Genomic DNA, 10889 nt, shown 5'->3' with positions numbered 1-10889 from the left:
TCCCCTCCCGCATCTAAGAAGGCCTCGAACACCTGAAGCCCCTGGATTGCCCAAACTGGATCAGTCTAAATTTAGCTTGAACAAACCCGGGTCATGAGGAATCAACCTAGGGAATGGAGGATTCCTAAACTCCCCATTAGAACAGATCTAGCGCTGCCGTCTCATAAATTAGAACTTGAGATAAACCTGAAGCAATTGCAGTCGGAACACTTATATGATTGACCCAACTATCATAATCTTCCACTCGAGACACTTTTACAATTGCAAACAAGAGATTGGGCTAACTTATGGTAAGTAGAAATCAAAGGCTGCTAATTGCTACTTGTCTCCCAAGCAAACTGAATTGACAGAAGAAAGAAAACACCATAACATAATTCTGTAGTGGCTGGATTCTATCAGTATAGGATATTGATTAATGGTGATGCAAATTAGCCCCCACTTAATTTTGTATAGATCATATATCAGTAGGATCCTATAACTTCAACGTCCAATTCTCTGGTGAATCCTTTCAGTTGCCTAACCTAGATTGGTGGAAATAAGCAGGACCCACAATATCATAAGCTAATATCAAACAATTGATAAAAGCCCCTCATGATGAAATTAATAAATTAGCTTATGGATGATTTACCCAAATGATCTTAGCATTGTCGACAGGGTAAGAGGGCCCTACATTAAGGCCCCCGTAGTTTAAACTGGGGCCCACATCGGTTCACCACCAGATCAAGGTTAGACAATGTGCATTGACATTGACAGCATTCGGATGTCGTTATTTTAAACAAACTTAAAGGGTAGTTTGGTAAAAGTCAACATTTTCCTTCTCTCATTTGAAACCCTAAAACCCAACCGCAGTCACAAACTCCAGCCTCTCTCACCTTCTTCCTCTATCATCTCTGGTGGTAAGAATCTAGGGTTTTAGGGCTTGTATCAGTCACTTTTTTTTCAACCATATCCCCTTTAATCATCGCTTTGATAAATCGGAGTAGATTTATGCTGTATATTTTGGATTTCTTTTTCGTCATATCTTTTATATCTGCGCTATTCGTTTTTTGTGAATCAAAATGAAACAAACGAGATAAATTTTCAATGCCTCAGTCTATTCTTATGTGTGATGGATGTTCTGTGGTAGATTTTATGTTTGTGTGGGTGGTTTGATTACGAATTGACGAAAACTATGAGCTCTGAATATCTTAATTTATGATTTTGTATGTCTTATGTCAATTGAGATTGTTGTGATATAGCTTTTGGTTTACACCAAATTGCAATTTAGGTTTAATACCGGCTTTTTTTACAGTAAATTGACAAGCCCATATTGCATTTTGCGCGTACACATCCAGATGTTCCTTTGAGAGTTGTTTGCAGACTGTTGAATTAATAAAACAAAACTTGGCCTGGTTGATTTGCTTGAGCCCCTAGGAGGAGATCTCTGAGTCGAGTCTTGGGTTTTAAAATATGGGAACAAAGGATCTTGTGATCTTTCCCTATTTATTTAATTTTACAACTGTTCCTCACTGTATAGCACAGTTATTGATTTATTACAGTTCAGAAACTTCAATACTAGCTGCTGTAGTGTAGCCAAGAAAATATAGGATAATATAATCCAACATCTTAAGTTCCTAACAAGAGTAACATGATTGGAACATGCCCATCTGCACCCCCTCTATTCAACCCTTCTCTGAAGCATTTGCATCTGGTTCGTTCAGAAAAGAATTTACCTTTTTGGCCTTGATCTTCTATTCAGCAAGCCATATTCATTTGTATGTCCAGCTGTATCATTGCCATCTACTGTCTCCAATAGCTATATATGATACCCGAATCCTTAAAAACCCTTGAGTATCCTAGTATCGGGTAAGGGGAAGTGATTACCCTCGGTTACTCCTGATCCATGTCCTTCTTTAGTTTTCTTTCCTTGACAACTAGATGAGGCTTGGTTCATGGTACTTGCTTTGGATGCTTTTATTCTTGTGTAGGATACAATGTGTCAGATTCTTTCGCCTTCTTTTATTCAAAGCATCAAGAGATTCTATTTTTTATTTAGTCTAACAATGCCTTTGTTATGTTCCTACCTAGACAATTTATGCTCCACTAGTGACATGACTACATGAGTCAATGACCCACTGGACAAATGCGAGAAACTTACTACTTGGGCATGCGTTACTAGCAGTTAAGTTAGACACCATAATGTTTAGAATAACTATCTTAATAATTACCGCAATTTAAAGTGAATATTGATTTATTTGCCCCCTTTTACTTGGGCATAGAATGTCGTAATATTTTCATTCATTAGCATACCTTACTTGTTTAGTTCAACATTGCTGTTTTTCTTCTATTAGTTCCGTGCCATTTTTTACAATTTGGAAGATTAAACTTTGATATTACCATTCAATAAAAAAACTTTGATATTGGAACCAAAGACAGAGAAATGTTAGTTTTACAGTGGAAACATATTCCCATATATCATGGTTTTGAATTTCCACCAAAACTGAAACAAATCAAATGGTTCCATTTCCATCTTGTCAAAATGCATACTGACACTGAAACGCATACTGAAAGCAAAATCATGAGTGTATTAGCGGTATACTATTTCGGTATGTATTACGTAATCATATTTATATTAATTGCATGTGAATTATGGTATATGTAATTTGTATAATATTTACATCAATTACATGTGAAATGTTGTACGTAAGTCTTTCCCGATAGCGCGTCAGTGCGTCACTAGGTGTTAAACCATTATGGATGTTTGTTTTGCTTATGTGATGGCTTCTAAGTGTGTGTATATGCTTATTCGAGCATTTCCTAAAGTTTAATCTTAAAATCACACTATTTGCATATCCTTCCATACATTTCTGTGATTTTACAGGATTTCCGTCAAAATTTCTCATCGAAACTGAAATGTTTTCATTTCCATGGCGATTGAAACTGATATTTAGAACCTTGCCATATCTTAGGTTATTCTATTACATTGAGTATTAGGGAATTCCTGTATTCAATTCCCAACTGTGTATCAGATACTCGTAGCTGTATCTTGGTAGCAGGGATAGCTATTTCTCTCGCAAATAGGATTTGTTGTATGATCTATCCATATAAATATTGCTTATTAAAAGTATAAGAAAATCCATTGTGGATAAATAGATGAATTCTATAAATTGTATATGCTAGTATGTTACTATTAAAAAATGATGGACAGTGTAAATTAGGAGTTGGACTTGTGGAGCTTATTGCCTTGTAATGAGGAATTTTGTCCCCTGTTGTGGCTTTGAATATTTCTGCATCCTTTTGATTCTTTTAGTCAAAATTGTTTAATTATACAAAGATGTAAGTCGTCTTGTTCTTCTTCTTCTTCTTTTTTGAAATTGGTGTAAGTTTTCTTCATATTCTTCTTCTTCTTTTACTCATAGTTTCAAAACTCACCCGCGTCATTGTGGACTCCCCCGAATCGACTCCCTATTACCTTAGCCGTGTTCCGCGTTTTGCCTTGTCCGTGTCCCGTGTTTTGCCTTAGAAAGTCAATAAAAACTCCTCTGACTCTCCCGAGCTATGACTGCGTCAATCGAGTACTCAGCCCCATCAACTGAGTACTCGACCGCGCCATGCCGAGTTGACTACGATTTTCTTTGGCCACGTTTTGACCCACATCCGCGTTTTAAAGCACTGCTTTTGCTAATACTATGTCCTTGTCTCCGCCTTTCTTTTTAACTGTTTTCTACTGATACCATAAACTTCATTTGACCTTGCATGATTATGGATTTGGATTCTCTACTTATTAATTTTGCTTTGTTTGTCATTTCTGAAGAGTTATGTATTCAGGGTGTTTTCGTTTTACTCACTCTGGAAAATGTAGAGTTTCTTGTTATTTTCAATTAACTTTAAGAGTTGTCTTTATATAAGGCTAGTTGTTAATGTTATTATTGAATTTGTGCTTTTACAGAGGCTACTTGCTTCAACAATGGTATCCCTGAAGTTGCAAAAACGCCTGGCAGCTAGTGTCCTTAAGTGTGGCAAGGGCAAGGTTTGGCTTGATCCAAATGAAACCAGTGATATTTCAATGGCGAATTCCAGTGAGTCGATCCTTTAACTACGTTAGATTCTTGATATCTGGTGAACCAAAATTTTACGCGCACACACCTGCAATTATTTTTCACATGGACTCCATAAATTGCCTGATACATATGCTTTTTTTTTTTGAAATGGTCGCCTGATACATATGCTCTCCGTCGCATATATCTGTATGATTTTAGTTTTAGTGTTTTTGGCATATTGTTAGGACATATCTATGCTTTGGTGATTTTGAAGTAGTTTATAATGTTTCTACTTGGATGGTGAGCATGTTAGCCTGTCTTTTCTATTTGCCTTCCAATTTTCTTTTTCTACTATGACTTAGACGTGTAGATTCTATACCCAAGTGAACAACTGAAGCAATGTCCGTTCTAAAAGTTTGATTGACACAGATAAATATTGATACATGGTATTCATGTCATATTGTTTGATGCGGTCGGCCTGCCGGGTTTTGATACTGTTGTGTTGCTGTAGCTGTAAGCACTATATCAGCTTGATATGGCTGTTTTTTATTTTATTTTTTTGAATGATCAACTTGGTATGGCGATACACACAATTTTCAACCAATATTGGTATGAGGTCTTTCTATCATATTGGCTAATATTTTTTATGGAGACCATCCTTGGACACTTATTCTAATTAAGTTATAGGAGGGGCACCACATTATTTTTTCACTGATATCACTTGGTTCATTTAAGTTGTAGGTGCTTAAAATGGGGCCTGCATGTTTATTACGCAAAATCATAAGTGATAGGGTCATTTAAGTTATTTTTAATTAATCACTGTTAAGTGGCCACAAGGACCTGCATTGCAACCTAAGAGAGTCCTTGTATTTGTGAGACTCATAGTTTTAAAACTCCCATGGGTCATCGTGGACTCCCTTTTCTCTTGGCCGCGTTCCACGTTTTGCCCCTACAGAGTCACTAAAAACTCCTTTGCATCTTCTGAGTTATGACCCCGTCAATCGAGTACTCAGCCGTGTTGACCGTGTTCTTGGTCGCGCCCACTCCGAGTCAACAAATATTTTTCTTGGTCGATTTTGACCTACATCCACGTTTTTAAGCACTGGTGAGACTTGAAATGGGTTAGTTTACATGACGGGTACGAAGAGTCCTGGTTTATTTAATGGGAGTCATTGAGTCATTAGGAGTTGACTAAGTCGTTCGGCACTTGTCTTGTTACTATTGGTAGAAAATAGAAGTCCTTAGAGTGTTAAGAATTTTGTCTTAAGAATGAAAGTCCATGAAAATGAGTCTTAAATTGATAAGAGTCCTAACAGGAGTATGAAACGGCATTTACAACTTGATTTGGGTGAGGTTAAGGACTCCTAATTGTCTCCTAATCATGAATTTTGTGGGATCTGAAGTATCTATAAATTATAAAGCTCTCTTGCCTTAGCTACCATAATATGATTGAATAAAATTGAATTTAACTCCCAAGCTTGGTTGCCCACCATTGCTCTTGAATTTATACTCCCAAGCTTGGTTGCCAACCATTGCTCTCTCTCTCTCTCTCTCTCTCTCTCTCTCGGGAGCTTCAGTCCTCTGTCCTCATTTTCTTTCTTTCTTTTTCTCTTCCCAAAAAAGTAATTTCGGAACCCGGGATTCGAATCAATTTTTAACCGTGATATAATGAAAATAATAATACTATTCCTTTCTTACTTTCGGCAATCTCTGATCTGATTTGCAGATTGTCATTCACTACTGTCACTTGCATGTCATAACAATAATAATACTATTCCATTCTTGTTTTCAACAATCCCTAATCTGATTTGCAGATTGTCATTCACTGCTGTAACTTCATGTCATGCAAGCACATTTCTACCCTCTGTGATGCAGGACGATCAAATGTTGGAGTATACTTTGGTCTGACACCAGGCTGATGTAGGATGGATCTGTGAGAGAGGATTTAAAAAATATTTGCAGACTGAGGGATATAAATTTCTGTAGAAATTCTAAGAGCAGATCTGGAAAAATGGGTCGTAGGGAACAATCCTACCATTAGATTGTCTCAATTCTTGGATATGTGATAGTGGATATTATGGGAATGAATATATCCAATTTTGGTGCAAATCCGATATTCCGATCTTAAATATGGGTGAAAATACAGAATCTGCACTTTCTGTAAATCGATGGCCGGTATGATTTCGGGATCAGTTACAACAGTTCCAAAGGTTAGATTACTTCGGATTTTGGATATGTGATAACAACCTATAAACATCAACAAATCCTAAAGTTTGGCCTTGATTAGACAGTTGAATATAGGTCTGATTAGGAGTGGACTGCAGGAATTGATTAAGAAAGGACGGATTGGGCTAACGACTGTAAAAGGTAGGACTGTCGAGATAAGAAACAATAAGGGAAGAGATGGGGTGTAGGGATAAATGACCGGGTTGGAAATAAAGGGTTTGATATTCTTGATGGGGTTGAAAATCTATGCAAAGGGATCATAGGAGGCTAAGCAAAAATCAAAACTGATAAAGTTGTTTCACTAGAAAGATGAACAAGAAGATAAACCTGGAATCACTCCTGGATCCTAAGTCGTCACATTCTAGGTTTAGGGCATCTCACCAAAACAGTGTAAAGAAATCTCGGCTTTGGTTCTAGGCTTACCCACCTCGAAGAACAAGCTTTGCACTTGTCAGAATACAAGAGGTTTCACGCCACTGAAAAATAACAAGGCAATAAAGCTTCTTTTTTTTTTAAATTCCATCAGCCATAGCATAACATTGCATGATAGAAAAGTGCCCTAAGGCTTACAATATATAAGAAGAAAGAAGAGAACTAGAAAGTTCTAAAACCCTAAAGAAACCAATTCGTTTGGACCAAAATACCCTCTAACGACTTAAAAGACTTGCTTCCTACTTAAAATTCCCGTAATACATTTGTGGTGCACTGGTGCCTAATTCCTTGATTCTTCATGGCATCTTGGATGGTCCCCCATCACTCTTGCTTTGCTGGCCATGTTAACTTGACAGCTTTTCTTGAGCAATTTGTAGTCCTCTTTTGTTCAATTCACTTCCCTTATCTACTTTTGAACAATTGCCCTTGTCCCAAGTAGATTAAACTTTTAGACTGATTTTGTGGACTTTGTTTTTGGCCTACCTCGAACTCAAGTAGTGTTTGACTCCATCTTTGTCATCATTGTCTGGTTTTCTAAAATGGCTTGTTTTGTGTTATGAAAGAAAATTTGTGATGCATCTCATATAGCTACTTCATTTTTTTGTGAAGTTGTTTATTTGCATGGAGTTCCAAAGTCAATTATATCAGTTTGTTACGTGTGTTTTGTGTGTCACTTATGGTGTACCCTATGGAGACTCATGGGAACTTGTCATCAATTTTCTAGTATTTTTATTCACAACTTGATGGCCTAACTGAAGTTGCGAACACATCTCTTGGTAGCATGCTAAGAAGTGTAGTGGGAGAGAATCCAAAAAGATGGGAGTTCCTAATACCACAAGCCGAATTAACTCCATTAATCGATTGACTAATATGGCACCATTTAAGGTGTTGTATGGGCTAAATCCTCATCATGTCCTAGATTTTCTTTTTGTTCCCAAAATCACATCGAAGAAGCATGGATGCGGAATAGCTTGTTAATCATACAAGAGGTGCAGGTGCAACAAAATTTGTAGCAGGCCACACAACTCTATTAGATTAATGCCGTTGGACACAGGAGACATGGAGTTTAAGGGAATCTTATGGTTTATCTTCCCGAGGAAAGATTTTCAGTTGATCTGACACCTACAAGTTAAAGCAAAGGAATTTTTTGTCAAATCATGAAGTAGGAGTAAATGCATACCCCGCCTGTAAGTAGGATAATCTCTGATTGGTATTTATGCTAGGGTTAATGTTTATGGATTTTGTGCAAGTCGTGTTCTGCATAGTATTACACTGTTGTGGCATGCGTTTATTTTTTTTAAGATAAAAATTTAACTAAACACATGAGTCCAACTTCATGTTTATTGCGTTATGCATTTATTGTGCAAATCTCTCCAATCTGACGTCTTTATATCTGTCCTTGCTAGAATGTTTGTTCTTGGTTTTTTGTTTTGATAGGTAAGCTGGGGTTGAACCTCTGACCTCTAGGTATTTTCTTTATTATTATTTTTTTGATAGGTATGCTGGGATTGAACCTCTAGGTTTTTTTTTGCTAGTGTGTTCTTTATTGGTTAATGTTGGCCTTTTATTAGTTCTTTGGACGTTTTACGATTTGCATGCTTCATTGTTAGGTATTATCATGAACTAGGGGATGACTGGACTGGATCCAGCAGTGATTTTGATAGATATATTATAATATTGAAGCATCTAGTTTGTTCGATGAATCAACTTTTAATTGGTGAATCGGCATTCCATGTATTGCATATAGAGTTGTGTGGACCTTCAGTTGCAGGATTTAAGAACATCGTGAAGTGGGGTTCTTGTATAATGGATGTACATATATGCCAAAGATGGGGTTGGAAGGGGATGACACTCAGATCGTACAGCAGGATTAATGCACCTGGTTAATTGGCGGAGTCAGCGGAACTATAACCTGCGGTGCTGTCGGCGGGTTTACTGCTGCGAAAAATTAAGCCCGTGCTGGCATTCCACAATAATGGAGCCCTGCTATTCATAATTTTCTCTTGTGCAGGCCAATTTGGCACTGTTCCAGCAGTTCTGATGGGGTTTTCATGGGAAATGCTCAAAGGGGTTCACGATGTAATCTTTGGGTTGTTTGGACTGTATTCACACACTTGGGGACGCCTCAACCCCTTGGTTGTATTCCGATTCTAGTTTATCTAATAAAATCATCAACTTTCAAAAAACAAAACATTCCAAGGAAAAATACAAGTGGGTAGAAGTACAAGTGGGGCCCACTTGTTTAATGATCTAAACCATTTATATCTTAGGCCTTGCTATGGATGGACCATGCATCAAAATCCACCCTCATCGGACGATTGTAACCCTCCAATTTATGGATTTTAGATGGATGGTGAGAAAATAAGGAAGCAATGGTTTGTATTATCGGCCACAAAATGGAGGGCTGGAATTGTCCAATGGGATTGGATTTTGATGCATGACCCATTCATAGCAAAGCCTAAAAGTTAAATGGTTTGGATCATTGAACAAGTGGGCCCCTCTTCTATTTCCATCCACACACTTTTTTACTTGAAAAATTATGCACAGGGCTCATATAAGAACCCCATTAAGTGGAGGGAACTTCTAATGGTTTACATTCGTTATTTATTGTATGTCTGGTCAAACTTTGCTGAATTCACCCCTAGAATCCGCAGAATATTAAATAGTCAATGTGCCAAAATTGGTTGATCCTAATGAAGTTGCATATGGCTAATCTTTGGTATTGGCCTTCTGAATCCCGTAAGAAACTATATCAACGTAGAGATTGTCCATGTCATTTTCCATGTCTGCTAGGTTCTGTCAAAAGAAACTGTATGAAAGCATGCATTACAATCTTTGGTGCACTTTTCTGGGTGTACTCCTTGGACAGCTTTTTTATTTTATTTTTTTGGTCCTGTCTTACTTTGACAATTTGCTGTGTTACATTCTCTGTCATGTTTCATGCAGGGCAAAACATAAGAAAGCTTGTTAAAGATGGTTTTATTATCAAGAAGCCAATGAAAATCCACTCCCGTTCTCGGGCTCGTCGGGCTATGGAGGCTAAGAGGAAGGGAAGGCACTCGGGATACGGTAAGCGTAAGGGTACTAGGGAAGCTAGGCTTCCGACAAAGGTGCTGTGGATGAGGAGAATGAGGGTACTGAGGCGCTTATTGCGCAAATACAGAGAGTCAAAGAAGATCGACAAGCACATGTACCATGACATGTACATGAAAGTCAAGGGTAATGTATTTAAGAACAAGCGTGTCCTGATGGAGAGCATCCACAAGTCGAAAGCAGAGAAGGCTAGAGAGAAGACTTTGTCTGACCAGTTCGAGGCCAAGAGAGCCAAGAGCAAGGCTAGCCGAGAAAGGAAGATTGCACGAAGGGAAGAGCGATTGGCCCAGGTTAGTTTATGCTTCCTTCTGTAACATTTATTTTCCTTCATTCCTTCAATTCGTCATCACAGATTATTCCCTTTTATTCAAGGAAACAAAATAGGAGCATGTTTGTCTTAATTAAGCAATGAGACCATGATGAAAAAAATGTCTCTGAAGAAGATTAAGAAGGGAACATTTCACACTAGCTATGTCTATGTGATTTTATAAATTTTAAATAGTATTTGTGCTAACATCAAAGTTTATGGGGGCTGTAACAGGGACCCGAAGAGAGAGCACCAGTGCCTGCATCACAAGCGGCAGAGTAATTATCAAACCCTTTTTTGATTTCTTCTCGTTGCTTCAGGTTGGTCAGCTTGTAATCACTCGATTTGTTGGTGTTTTGCAGGGGAACCAAGAAGGCAAAGAAATAAACAAGCCCAACTTTCTTCCGAGTCCCAACTAGTCTTTTCAGTACCCATGTTGAAATTATTTTATGTTGGAAAACCAGATTACTTCCAATAGGACCTATGCGTTTGGGGTTTTTTTTTGAGAAAAAATATTAAATGGAATACTGTTTGTTTGGATGTTATTTTAATCTTATCTACACTTCTGGCTGTTTAAAGTCAATTTTCCCTCCATTTTGTTAGTCATATCCCTAAATATATAGTGATTGTGGGCTAGTGTCATATGATGATTAGTTCAATTTTCTGTCTTTCTGAGTTCTGATTAACATCTAGTTTAACGCTGTGGCGTAGCTTGGATGCTCCTATCTCTATTACTTGCAGAATAGTTCTAATGGAGCTCGAGTATTCTTGCACCAGCTACAAGAATGCGCTCTATGCGTCTGTGAGCTTAT

The 10889-nt window shown here is 37.7% G+C and overlaps 1 protein-coding gene across 2 annotated transcripts; it reads left to right on the top strand.

Moving 5' to 3' along the window:
• The first annotated feature begins 746 nt into the window (after positions 1–746).
• LOC143877738 (large ribosomal subunit protein eL19x-like) lies at positions 747–10719 on the top strand. Of its 2 annotated transcripts, none has more exons than XM_077379948.1 (5): positions 747–896; positions 3929–4058; positions 9624–10060; positions 10312–10355; positions 10440–10719. In XM_077379948.1, exons 2-5 carry the CDS (start codon positions 3947–3949, stop codon positions 10462–10464), a joined length of 618 nt encoding a protein of 205 aa, XP_077236063.1. In that variant the 5' UTR covers positions 747–896; positions 3929–3946; the 3' UTR covers positions 10465–10719. The 2 variants fall into 2 exon arrangements, with proteins under 2 accessions (XP_077236063.1, XP_077236062.1); XM_077379947.1 differs by lacking the exon at positions 747–896 and adding an exon at positions 2139–2160.
• The last annotated feature ends 170 nt before the right edge of the window (positions 10720–10889 follow it).

The sequence above is a fragment of the Tasmannia lanceolata genome, unplaced genomic scaffold (genome assembly GCF_043159265.1).
Source record: "Tasmannia lanceolata isolate RefF3 unplaced genomic scaffold, GAP_Taslan_0.1 ptg000005l, whole genome shotgun sequence".
Taxonomy (NCBI): domain Eukaryota; kingdom Viridiplantae; phylum Streptophyta; class Magnoliopsida; order Canellales; family Winteraceae; genus Tasmannia; species Tasmannia lanceolata.
Note: the sequence above shows the minus strand (reverse complement) of the source record. Positions and strands in the feature narration are given on the sequence as shown.